The sequence below is a fragment of the Gordionus sp. m RMFG-2023 genome, chromosome 2 (genome assembly GCF_954871325.1).
Source record: "Gordionus sp. m RMFG-2023 chromosome 2, tfGorSpeb1-WG-v2, whole genome shotgun sequence".
Lineage (NCBI taxonomy): Eukaryota > Metazoa > Nematomorpha > Gordioida > Chordodea > Parachordodidae > Gordionus > Gordionus sp. m RMFG-2023.
In genome coordinates this window covers 39,207,215-39,220,203 of record NC_088776.1, presented here as the reverse complement: position 1 = coordinate 39,220,203, position 12,989 = coordinate 39,207,215, and the positions used below count along the sequence as shown (strand labels likewise).

The 12,989-nt window shown below is 27.3% G+C and overlaps 1 protein-coding gene across 3 annotated transcripts in view; it reads left to right on the top strand.

Annotated features, from left to right (window-relative positions):
* LOC135923321 (uncharacterized) overlaps positions 1 to 12,989 on the top strand; it is a 39,890-nt gene that overhangs the window by 9,381 nt on the left and 17,520 nt on the right. For 2 of the 3 annotated variants that reach the window (XM_065458004.1, XM_065458003.1), the window contains exons 3-14: positions 663 to 753; positions 2,725 to 2,810; positions 5,496 to 5,573; positions 6,018 to 6,131; positions 6,788 to 6,868; positions 7,131 to 7,342; positions 7,563 to 7,615; positions 8,018 to 8,271; positions 9,194 to 9,352; positions 9,658 to 10,239; positions 10,664 to 10,823; positions 11,224 to 11,413. In XM_065458004.1, coding sequence (XP_065314076.1) covers positions 663 to 753; positions 2,725 to 2,810; positions 5,496 to 5,573; positions 6,018 to 6,131; positions 6,788 to 6,868; positions 7,131 to 7,342; positions 7,563 to 7,615; positions 8,018 to 8,271; positions 9,194 to 9,352; positions 9,658 to 10,239; positions 10,664 to 10,823; positions 11,224 to 11,413 — 2,060 coding nt within the window. The remainder of the gene's footprint in view (positions 1 to 662; positions 754 to 2,724; positions 2,811 to 5,495; positions 5,574 to 6,017; positions 6,132 to 6,787; positions 6,869 to 7,130; positions 7,343 to 7,562; positions 7,616 to 8,017; positions 8,272 to 9,193; positions 9,353 to 9,657; positions 10,240 to 10,663; positions 10,824 to 11,223; positions 11,414 to 12,989) is intronic. The other variant, XM_065458005.1, reaches the window with a different exon arrangement.

Sequence of the window (12,989 nt, the reverse complement as noted above, 5' to 3'; positions counted from 1 at the left end):
TATATATTTCCATAGTGTTAAACGGCTCATGTTGAGCCGATTTTTAAAAAATGCGAACTCAATATTTTATCCAGAAAACTATTTTGCAAGCCTTAAGATTTTGTTCATAGATGGCACAAAGGTTTGAGCATCTATTAACGAATTCAGACTATTATTTTTCTATCTAAAATTTTGAATCAGCCTTTTTAAAAAATCGGATAAAATCGAGCCGTTTAACAACATTAATTTCGCATATAACTTTTTGAAAAAAGAAGCTTTTGTAAGAACCGAATCCACTATATAAAGATTCATCCATCATTACTAACTATATTAAAATTAAACCTAGAATTTAACAGTTGATAATTTGGGTTATTGTTTAAAGATATTGTTGAGAATGCAAATATGATCATTTCTAATCCTCATAATATTTGCGTATCTTGTCTTATTCTTTAAAAAAAGGGACTCGTTAAAATGAATTTTAAAAATATTTTAGTATATATTCGTTCTGGTTAGTTCGATGGATAAAGTTTGGTGCATTATTTTTCCTTCTATAATTATATCTGTGTAAAATATAAATTTAATGACATAAAATTGAGATTTTTTTTTCAAATTTCACACTCATAATCTCAAAAATATATTTCTTTTTTTTTTGCAAATTTAAATAATATAAAATTATTATATAGTGGATTTTAAGGTTCATAGCTCAATGGAGGTGGCTCATCACATACTTTTGTACGGATGTAAAGTACCTTATTACTTGAATCTTCCCTACTGGTAAATTAAAAAACTACAAAACAGTATTATTGTTAAAAAGCACGATATGAGCCCATTTTTAAAGCCAACTAAATTTTAGCCAGAAAAATATTGCCTAAGTCTCGAGATGTCGCTAATAGATGTCCTGTTCCATTTATGAGCAAAATCATGAGGCTTAAGCAATATTTTCCTGGCTAAATAAAAAATCAGCTCAAATCGAGTCCCGTTTAACAACATTACAAAACGATAATCCTTTTCTTTTATAACGTTTCTACATTGAATTTAAAACTTTAAAATCATACCTGAGAGAATTTATAATTATGAGATTCACTAAAAAACTTGTTAAACGTTATAAGCAAGTAGGGTATATACTAGAGATCTGACGGGCCGGACATGGTCTATTTTTTATAGGGCTGTGCCGATCCACATATTTTTACCGATCCGATATTTTTCGATATTGGTTCAAACCCGATCCGATAACTATACCGATCCTATATTTATATTGATTTTTCACCACCCCTCTTTGAACTAAATGTAATTTAGAAATCAATATTTTTTATGCAAAAAGTCGAATTATGCATTTTTAATTTTTTTATTTCTACAATAACTAAAAAATTTAACGGATATTGTTAGTATTAAATGAATTTTTTTATTATTCCTCCCCATGAAATAGAATCCCTCAGATAACCCACTTTGCAAAATTATCTTTATCTTTTATAAAATATTTTCATAATACAGATACCATATTAAAAAAAATTCTTTAAAGTATAAATAATAAAATTGGCGTTATTATTTAAAAAGATTTAAAATAAATAAAACTTGTGTTCCTTTCTATTTTTATAAAAAAAAAAATTTACGGGGTGTTGTGCATTTACATTGTTTAAAAAAAATTATTTAGAAAATATTATTAATGTAAAATAAATATACATAAAATAACAAAAGCAAAAAGATCGGATCGGTTTTTTACAGGTATCAGCCTGATCCGATATTTTTGGGAAACGCGAAATATCGATGCCGATCCGATATTTAATATCGGCACAGCCCTAATTTTTAAAAATAATCTAGGTTCGGGCTGGGTCGGGCCTAACATTTTTCAAAAAATTTTGGGCCGGGCCGGATCGGACTTAAAATTTTTTAAATATGATATTACATTTTGTCATGCACTAATATTTTTTTTAAATTAAAAAAAATTAAATTTTTGTATATTTAAATAAATTCGAGCCGGGTCGGGCTGATAAATAATTTTTATTCGGATTTTTCGGGACAAATAAAATATATGTTCGGGATCGGGCCGAGCAGGATAATTTTTTCCAAAAAAAAATCGGGTCGGCTGGGCTTGAAAAATTAAGCCCGATGCAGATCACTAGTATATACTGTGTAAGTATATAGCACGAGAATACTATTTTTTTAAAATGTTTACTATTCTTGGTAATAGGGAATTCATAAATTTATTTTTTAAAAAATCCATTTATTTAAAGAAATACTCTAATTGACATGTTATCTTTTGAACCCCAGCTATGGAGGTAATGATGCATAGCTTCGGACGTTATTGGATTTTATGTGTTTTATATTCGATAACGTCGTAAATTATCCATATATATATAATTATCAATTTTTGAATGTCAGCTTTGGTTTAAAAGATTAGATACCTAAATAAGGCACAACACTACCTGGTTTCGATCCCTGGCTGTGGCTAGTCAATTTTTTTCTAAACTAACAACTTGAACGAGGCTAGGGTAAAATTAAAAGGCTATAACAATTTTGGGTGACGATATTATATATAAAAAAAATTTTTTGGTCATTGTTGAGAAATTTTTATATGTTGACCGGCGCTATATATCACTACCTCACACCGGACCAAGAGTGAAACACTAAATTATTTTCCGATTTCTAGAATTTTTTTAAAAATAAGCATCTTTGAATTTTTTCCCAGAATCTGATTTTAACCAATATTTAACGTATTTTATTTTTCTCTCTCAAAACATAAACAAGGCAATGCGGCAATATTTGTGGCGATTCTGCTGTAAAGATTATATACGCTTGGGCACGAAACGCCTCACAATTCTCTTATCCTAAAGGTTTACAGGATTTTTATGATTATATTCTTTATAAATTTTAATTTTTTTATGAGGAAATAGTATCTTATCAATCCAAGTTACCAAACAAATATAAAAAAAATCATTGCCCTTAAAAAAATAAATAATTTTAAAAAATAACAATCAATTTCAATTTAAAATGATTTGCAGATTACAATATAATAACCCTTGGAAGATACTTTCCCCTCTTTAGCGTTTAGATTTCGGTTCCCATAAATCTTATAAATTTATCCGGTTATAAAGCCGCTTCCCATTACCCACATTTCATTTCCATTGAGAAAAGTTGCATAATCAATTAATCTAATTGTAAAGATAAAAAAATAAAGCAAAGTAGGCATATTTCGCAAGTGCCATAAAAGCGGGAAAACTTTAAAAATAACAACCCTTATAAGCCCGTTATAACGTGTGTATTTTATTTTATTATATACAATATATTGTTATATTTAAAAAAAGAGAATAATAAGTAAAATTTATATTTAATATTTATAATTTTCTATTAAGTAATCGTTTTATTTAAAATAAAGTTTTCTTCCCATAAATGAGTATTATAATATACTTAATGGCTTTTTTTTATTGATTATTTTTAATTAAAAAATTTTTGAAAATAAAAAAAATAAAATGTCGATATTTGAGATATTAAACAAAAAAAAACTAGGTATCAATATTTTTTATCGGATCGGATCAGACCGATATTTCATCTTTTTTTAAATATCGGTCATAGGCCAATATTATGAAATTTTCCTATCCGATCTTATAAAATGGCGCTAACCCCCCCACCCCCCAAATCCAAAATCGCCATCAAGCAGTAACAGCTTTTATGGAGTTAGAAGAGCCGATTATTTACTATTACTGAAATATCACAATGGTCTGAAAGAAATATTTCCTCAGAAGCATGAAAATTATTGGATTCAATACTTATTCCAAATTTTTTTTCTCATTAGAATGTATTAAATTTAATTATACAACTATATGTAATACTTTTCAAAAACATGACATTGACTTGATTAAGAAGATGAGAATAGCGAAGAGCATTAGAACTCAAGGAAATTAGGGCTAATGTTGATGAAGAATTTCATATTTTATGTTATTGTTGAGTCAAAAGCAGAGCTATACGTGTTTAATATTTGTCTCCTTCGACTTGCAGCAAGGCAATCTCGTCGTTAAAACATTTATATAGGATCAGTAGAAGAGTATTATAAAACAAATGTCTCCTCTCTTAGATACATTTATAACTCAAATAAATGAATGATTTTTAATTCATCATGCAGCACTTACCAATCTGCAGATGTTACTTCCACAAAAGACTTACCAACTTTTTTCAGATGGTGATATAAAAAAAATATTTGTTAGATTTTTATCATGAAGATGTTAAAGTATCTTATGATGCCTTGTTAGCTGAATAACTATGTTTATAAAATTAACTATGGTTGATAAGTCCCAAAAAATACTATGGATGCTTTGCATTTCAAATACATTTAAATTATATTCTCAATGTTTTAAAAGGGTTTATATATATATATTAGCAACTCTTCCCATTAGTAAACTAATGAGAGAACATTCTATTTAGAAGAATAACAGAGCCCTGCAGAGGTACTATTTGCAGGGCACGGCCCGGATTTTTTTTAAAATTTTTTTACGGCCCGGTTCGGGTTTTTTTAAAAAAAAATTTCAGGCCTTCCCCGCCTTTTTTTTAAATAAAATTTTCAAGCCCGACCCGGATTAAAAATATTATATTTCCTTTTGATTTTTATAGCAAATAATAACGATTTCAAATATAGGCTGTTTTAAAATATATAACCCGGCCTGGATATTTTTTAAAAAAAATTTTCAGGCCTCACCTGGGTGTTTTTTGCAGGTCCCTGAAAAACTTACCAAGAAGTACAACTTCTGAAAGTAGATTGAAAGGTTTGGATCTTTTGAATATTCACAGGCATTTGACGACAAGCAAGGATGAGATAATTGAAAAATTAGCTCAATCCCAACGAAGATTGGATTTTACATGTAAATATATAACATACAAAATAATACAATTATTCCTAAGAAACTTTTTGTGTATTAATTTATATCACCAACATTTAAATTTTTTATGTATATAAATTTTAAAGGCTCAAAAAATTCAAATTTCTATTTTGGGTCATTTAAGTGATTATATAGTGGTTATATTCACTTTATATTTTATAATTCACATTTATTTTATAGTTTTTCTATACCGCCAGTTATATCCGTTTAATATCTTTTAATTCACATTTATTTTATAGTTTTTCTATACCGCCAGTTATATCCGTTTAATATCTTTTAATTCACATTTATTTTATAGTTTTTTATATGACGGTTTATACATAAATTTTTTTATAATTCACATTAATATAAAATTGTGTATTAGAAATAATTATTAGTTCTAATAAAAAAAACAATAATATTTCTTAAAAAATTTTATTATCCCCCCCCCCTCTCCAGACCAAATTTTTTACTTACGCGACTGGTACACTCCTAACAGCGAAAATTCCCGAATAAACCTTTATAAGTTAAGGAAGGCTGGGTTTTTCAATTTTGGGTTGGGTTGAGTTTTTTTATCTCCTGGATTTAAATAAGTTTTCCCACATAATATTAATATAATTTATATTAAAAATGAATAAAAAATAATCTTTATAATGAATTCATCTATAGATGTTGGTTATAAGATTGGTCAAGAAGTGGATATCGATTATCTCGTTATGCAAATTCATTACCTGAACCCAATCATAGGTTAAAAGAAATAGAATAACAATAATTTTAAAAAATTTAATAATGTTATGTTCTAAGTTAATTTTATTTTTAGCAGGATACTATGTTTTATAAAGGGCAGTCGAGTCTTAACGATTCACTAATTTAAAAAAAATCGGGTTTTCTTAAATAATGGCATCAAATTGTTTTATTTTATAATTTATTTATTGTTTATTTTATAGTTAAATTCTTTTCTGTCTTTTCCTTTTTTTCTCCCTTTCTCAGACAAGAATTGATGCTTCCGAGACCGAGACAAATTTTAAAGTTTTTTATAGAGAAAGTCAGTACCAGTCGTTCAAAACTATTTAAGAATAAAATTTTTAATTTAAAGATCAAAAAATGTTTAATCCAAAACGAATTTATTTCTTTTACCACATAATTTAATTTTTAAAAAAATATACCCTCCCTATTTTATATTAACCAAAGATCACAAAGATTATTCTTTTATCACAATCGGGTATTCATCCACGCCTCCAAAATACGAGGCTGGTATGCATTTGATGCTAGCTCTAAAACAACCTATACCCCCTGGCATCGAAAGTTTATTTTTTAGATATTTTTTTAAATGTTTATATCGTGTTTTATCAACATTATATTATTATATTTCAAATTATCTTTAAAAAGTAGGATTAGACTATAGATTGTGTGCTGTTTACTGTATTTTATGTATGAAAGAAATAAAGGATAGAGAAAAAAAAGAAATAAAGGATAGAGAAAAAAAAAGAAATAAGTAAATCATAGTTTATTTATACAATATAATCCGCTTATGACTTTTCCGTTTATAAAGTTTTTACTGGAGAAATTATATAGCAGACTATACTGTACTAAATAAGCAATAAAATTAATTTTAATGATGATTTTCTGTCATCTAGTAATTTCGAGTTAATTTTAAATTTCTGAGTCAAAGATAGGATTTCTATAACCTTTTTTTAAATATTATTTTGATAATGTGCCATGTAATATTATGGTCTGCCAGGTAACAGTCACAATCAACAACCTGTATAAGTGACATTTTATCTATGAAAAAATAATAAAATAAGAATTAAATAATACTTGGGAAAAACGAATATATCGAAGAATTAAAACGACCGTTCAGGCACAGCGATAAATGATAAGTAAGCTTTGTAGGACTATCAAATTCTACAAATTTATATATAAAAAATATTTTGTTGTTTAGATAATTTTTTTTAAATTAGAATTTCACGTCGATATATCGTGTCTATATAAAGGACCTAATATTCATCCATTCGCTTTTAGAACTCACGCTCATTCACTAGGTAATAAAATAAATATATTTATATTAAACTAATATAATGGATTTGGTATTTAACCGTTCTATTTAGTTTTTGTTTTGAAAACACCGAGAAAATTTAGATTTTATACTGAAATTGTCGGGAAAATTAGTTCTCAAAATATAATTAAATTAGTTTCTGTCCGAGCCTTTGACTGGATTGAGTAGTTGCACCTGATTTCCTAATTTTTTTTATCTCACTAATTCCTGAGGAAGTTTTTACTTAACACAAATACATAATATTAAAGGCAGAGTTATTTCGGGATACGTTATAAAGCACAACAATAGCCAAGAAATCGCGATGAACGCAAATAAAGTCGACAATATCCTAAACGTACGTTCTGGTCAAAACAAGGAAGAATATATGACTTGGACCAAGATAGGATTGGGCAGTCCTCAATGGCCTCAAGCCTTTTATCCTACTACCCACGATATTACCATAAAAAAAGGGGATATCCTGGTTTGAATTTGTAAATCATAATTTTGTAAATAAATATCAGGCTACATAACTTTTAAAAAATATGTCATATTATATTCTCAGTTTTCTTCCAGTATCATTATAATAGGAGTAAGTAATAAATTAATGGGTTTATTTTTTTAAAAATTTAATAATTTTTTTTAAAAAAACTTTTTAACCTCGATATTAAATTTTATAAATATTTACATCAAAAAATAATTAGGCGGCTAGATGTACCTACGATTCAAGGGACCAAGAGAACTATGTGCAAATGGGGTAACTATTATATGGATTTATTTATAATGACTGTTTTTAATTACTACTTTTTTTTTGCTGTTCATAAATATCAAGTTAGATAATGAACTATTTATATGAAGGAGATGGTCATGAATTTGAGGGCTAGGAAGCCGGATGGTTTAGGTAGGCAATTCTTTATTTTAAATTTAAAAAAAAACCCTTCTCTTGGTTCAACTGTTTTAGTTGAGGATAGATTAGTATACTCAAATATTTTTTATGAAAACAAGCGTAAAGAATCTTAAGAGGGTTAGAATGGAAATTATCTCCGCCTTTTTTTCCTAAAATTATCTCATTTTAGCTAATCTTTACGTGGATATTATGAAGTTTATTTAATATATTCAACAAAATAAATTGTATTCTGAAATACAAAAAAATAAAAAGCGGTTCACACTCGGACGAAATGTGTAATTTTTACATGATGTATTATGGTTTTCCCCAATCACGAGAACCTTTAATTTACGATAACGCGCATAGCGAGCATATGACGAGTAACCACGAAGCAGCCAGTTCGATTTGCATGGACGGAAGCGTAGCACGATTCGATTTATGTCCTTTCCAAACGGACCCACCTGAACTTATGAATTCCTTTTCTAAAAGCGGAAGTTCGATTAGTATGAACGGGCCTCATGATCCTAGTGATTCCATTTTTTAAATTATATTCTTCCCTATAGTTGAAACGCCTGACCAAAATTAAAATCCGCAAATAATTTTTGAAAGCACAATTTATCACATTAAAATACTTTAACTAATTTAATATTTAAAACATGTTTATATGTTCTAATAATCTATTCAAAAATGTTCGTTTTATTAACATTAATTAAAAATTACAAGAGATATGAAACATTATTTAAAGTAAGAACGCCATTAACGTTCAATAAATCTAAATAACACCATTTCAGCTCAAAAACTTAGTCACTTGCCTTCGACACTATTTATGCCTGTCTTGCTTAAAAAAAGCATTTCCTTGCAAACCACATATCACCAAAAGTATAACTAGGAGACTGAAATTTCGTATAAATATAGACCAAACAAACCTTTGTCTGCAAACTAAACTTAGTGAAAATTGAAATTAGTTGTCCTAAAATCATATTTTCTTGATTGAATGACCTTTACTGTTTTAACGGATTAGGTTCGGTTTGATCCCTATATTTGGAGTTATTTGTCGACTAGGTCATCAATAAGGCGTTCATGAAATTCATTGTATAGGTTTCCCATCAAAAACTCGCATGCTCACTTGTAGCTGAAAAATTTGGAATATTGTATTATTTTCCTTAAATTTTTCGTTGTTAAAAAATTATTTGATTTAATAATAAATAGTAGACTTAAAAATACATTTATAATAATCAGAGGTTTTTTTAAAAATCTTAATAACCGTTTTTATATGTCTAAACTATAAGATTTGCTAATTATTAATGAGTTTGAAATTAGCATATTATTTTTTTGAGAAGGCTATGCCATGCCCTCCTAGTTATTTTAAGATAGTTATAATCCTTCTTCTTTTTATAGTTTAATTTATTTTATGTGATTTATAATATTTATTTCCATTTAAAAAAAAAGAGGACAAGAATATACCAGTGCCTAATATTTTGAATTATAACGCTTCCTTCTTCTCTGATTTAATCCTTGGCGATAATACCAAACCACAAATTATTCCCATAAAATCAAAAAAATTTCCCCTAGGGGGAAAGATTTTTCAGAAAGATGATTGGCCAAACAGTAATTTCTATTATATATATATAAATATATACTTATTTTACTATTTTACTAAGTAATAAAATCTTTAAAATGAAAGATTTATAATATTTTCATATTAATTTTTTCCCCCATTACGAGGAAAGAGAAAAAAAAAGAGATCATTTTTCTTTACTAATAATTTTTTTAAAATGAAAGAATTTTCATATTTTCATAATAATTTTTTTCCCCATTAAAGATAGAAAGAAAGAAAAGAGATCATTTTTCTTTACCAATAATTTTATAACTTTTTTGTCTTCCTATCAAAAAAATTTTTGTAAAAAAATCAGAATTGTTATATCCAGTAATGAACTACGAGATAAGGCTTAGTTTAAAAGAGCGATTGTTATTGAAATACGATATTGCCAGATTATTGCACGAAAATATTATGCTTTCTCGAGATTCACATGGTAACCCTAAATTGTACAGAAACCGGCTGCATTATTATGATAACAATTTACTCATTTACTTTAAATTGCTAAATTATTATCACCACTTTGTACCGCCGCTGCCTTTTGAATCTATGCATAGATTCAAAGTTATGGGCAAACGAAGTTACGATTCGGAATCGTATCCGGACAACCCAGAACCCGGAAAGTATGTTTCGAATAACTCTAATAAGCCGAAATATTTTTATTACGACTATTTGGATCCTACTGAACGACCGTCAAGGAAATCTAAGCAGAATGATGTTATATATAGATTAAATTTCCTAAAAAATTTACAAAATTTGGAAGGAACGAGTAATCTTGGGAATGACAGAAATATTATTAGAAATACAGAATTCTCAAATATCTTGCTACCTCAAAAGGATATAAATGATGAATCTCACATACCCATATCAGAACGTGACCAATTTTTGTCGCATCAGGGTAAAGTAGAAGATATAATATGAATATTCTCACGTAGATAAAAAAAAATAGACAACCGTTTTATACTATAATTTACTAATACAATGTGCTATTGTTTATTATTGCTGGATCGTTATTTATATATTATAAAATTGAGCATGTGTTTAAGAATTTACATTATAAAAAAAGTATGTATATATGTTCTGTTTATGTTGTTTTATTATATGCCTACTAGCCTGCATTTGAATTACAAATCGACTATCTGATAAGTAAATAATTACGTGCCTGATTATATATTGCATCACTTATATTTTATATCGAAAATGTCCAAAAACAGTTAAAATAGCTAGCATGGTTTAAAATTTTTAAAGTTTTTGGAAATATATTGTACTTCTATTTAATAATATTCTAAAAAATATTTATTTTATATCTATAAAAAAATTAGAATATTTAAAATTGGAAGAATGGCCTTCACCCAAATTAGAGGACCAAATTGGGCAAATTGGGGGTTTGGATATAGAAATAATTCCAGTAGATGGCACTAATTCGTCTTTTCAGTCTCTTATCTATGTTTTTCACAGAGGACCGAATCAGTGGGACATAAAGTAAATCTGCAGCGTAATTTATGCTTACAAATAGATAACCTTAAATGACTTTACTAACATTTTTTTTTGAAATCAATGCTACAGAGATTATAATTTTATGTGAAAGACGAAAGAAACTTTTTTGGTATATATTTTTACAGCATTTGCAAACATTGCATGTCTATTGTAATAAATTTACAAAATAATAATTAACTCGATTGAATTTTACATTGCACTTACATACCAATATGTTTGAAGTTTCATGTTTGTATTAACGTCTATGGAGGTTGTTAATATTCATAACACTTGAAACACAAACTAATTCATATTTTTAAAAATTCTTACCATCTGATTCAGATTCACTCTTAATTCGACTTTTTTTTCAAATAAAAATATCAACCTTATTATTATAATTATACAGCACTTTCGATTTTAAAGAGAACTACTTATTTCGCGAAACGGGAATAATCAAAAGTGAAACACTCTTTACGATTCATTCAAAATCCGGAATAATAATCGACAAATGGGGAAGCAACATGTTTTATATGCCACACGGACTCACTTTGGACTCGCAAGGGAATATATGGGTCACAGATGTTGCCTTACATCAAGTTATTTATATATATTCTTTTGGTTTACTTAAATACTTTGCCTGCTATTAATTTTAACGTTTTAAGTTTTATGTCCATTGAGATACGCGATAAGCGAGTAATTATTATATACCTAATAAATCAAAATTTTAGTTATTTTTTCTTTTTTATTCTTTCTGACCATTCTATAATGAATGACAATAGAATCTAAATAATATTTGCGTTATTAACTATTTGACTGACTGTATTTGAACCCTTGACTGTATACCCCGGCATATTAACACCCCAAGAGATTTTTAAATTGTTACTACAAAAAAAACCTGTCTATATTTTGACCTGGTTACTTCAATAGCATCCTATTTTATGCTAAACTATGTCTGCAAAGTTTCATATATTTTATTGAATCATTTTTAAAATATAAGCATTTTTTGGAGGCAAAATGCACATTTTAACTCTTATAATTTAAAAGAAATATTATTATTTGAAAATAGAAATATTAATTAATAAAAATTTTTTGATTATTATATATTTTAAATGGATATTTATAGTAAAATTATGAAATATACTATTTAAGGTAGTTTTGTATTATTTTTGAAACTATTTTCAAAAATTCTCATAAATTTTTTATTTAGTAAATTTTAATTTGTATAATTAATTTAAGGTTAGCTTAATAAGTGTTTAAAATATCATGGCTCAATATAAAAATATAAACATTTAAAGGGTTTTTTCATTGGTTCGAATTTATTTAATTTGCGAATGATGAACTTTAAAAAAATTATATCTTGTTAAATAATTTAGAGGTTGGGGCTGAGTACCTTAATTGAAATGCCTTTAAGCATTTCTCAAGAGATAAGTTCAAAACGGTAAAAGAAAACATGGCATCGTTTATATTTCTGGAACCCAAATCAAATCGTTAAAACAAACATGATTATGACATATTATCAAGGATTTTGGGGTAGATAAAAATTTTGCCGGGTTTGGTACAGATCCAGGCTTGAAAAATTTTGAAGAAAAGGGAATTTCATATGCATCCAAGTTTCATGTACATAGTGCATAGTACATATATATATATATATATGTAAAATGTGATTCTGTTTACCTGATCAAGCGCTTGTTAAGTATTGCTCAGGATTTAGATGAGAGTAATAGCTATTTATCATATTGAAATTTAGGAAATTTGCTACTTTTATAAGCAAATGGAAAAAAAGTTAAAAATTTTTTGAAACATCATTTTCTTCGATTAGAATATTTAGATAAAAAAATAAGATTTTATTTTGTGTACTCTATATTATAAAAACTAAAATCAAAGTAGTGGATATGAAGTCTGCTCTTTTTTATAAATAGAGCGGGAATTCGCTTCTTATAAAAAATAAATCGTGGAAGCGAGAGCTGGGTTCTTTGAAATGGTAGAAGCTGTTACCTATGTTGAGATCATTTAGAAATTCCAAATTATATTTAATTATTTTCACCTTTTCTTATTACCATTATTCTTTTTCCTTTTGTACCACATCTTAGGATTTATGTTTAGATAGCATAATTTTGTGATCCGAGTTAAAGGCAACTTCATTAAGGACCTTAATAATTTCCAACCACCTTA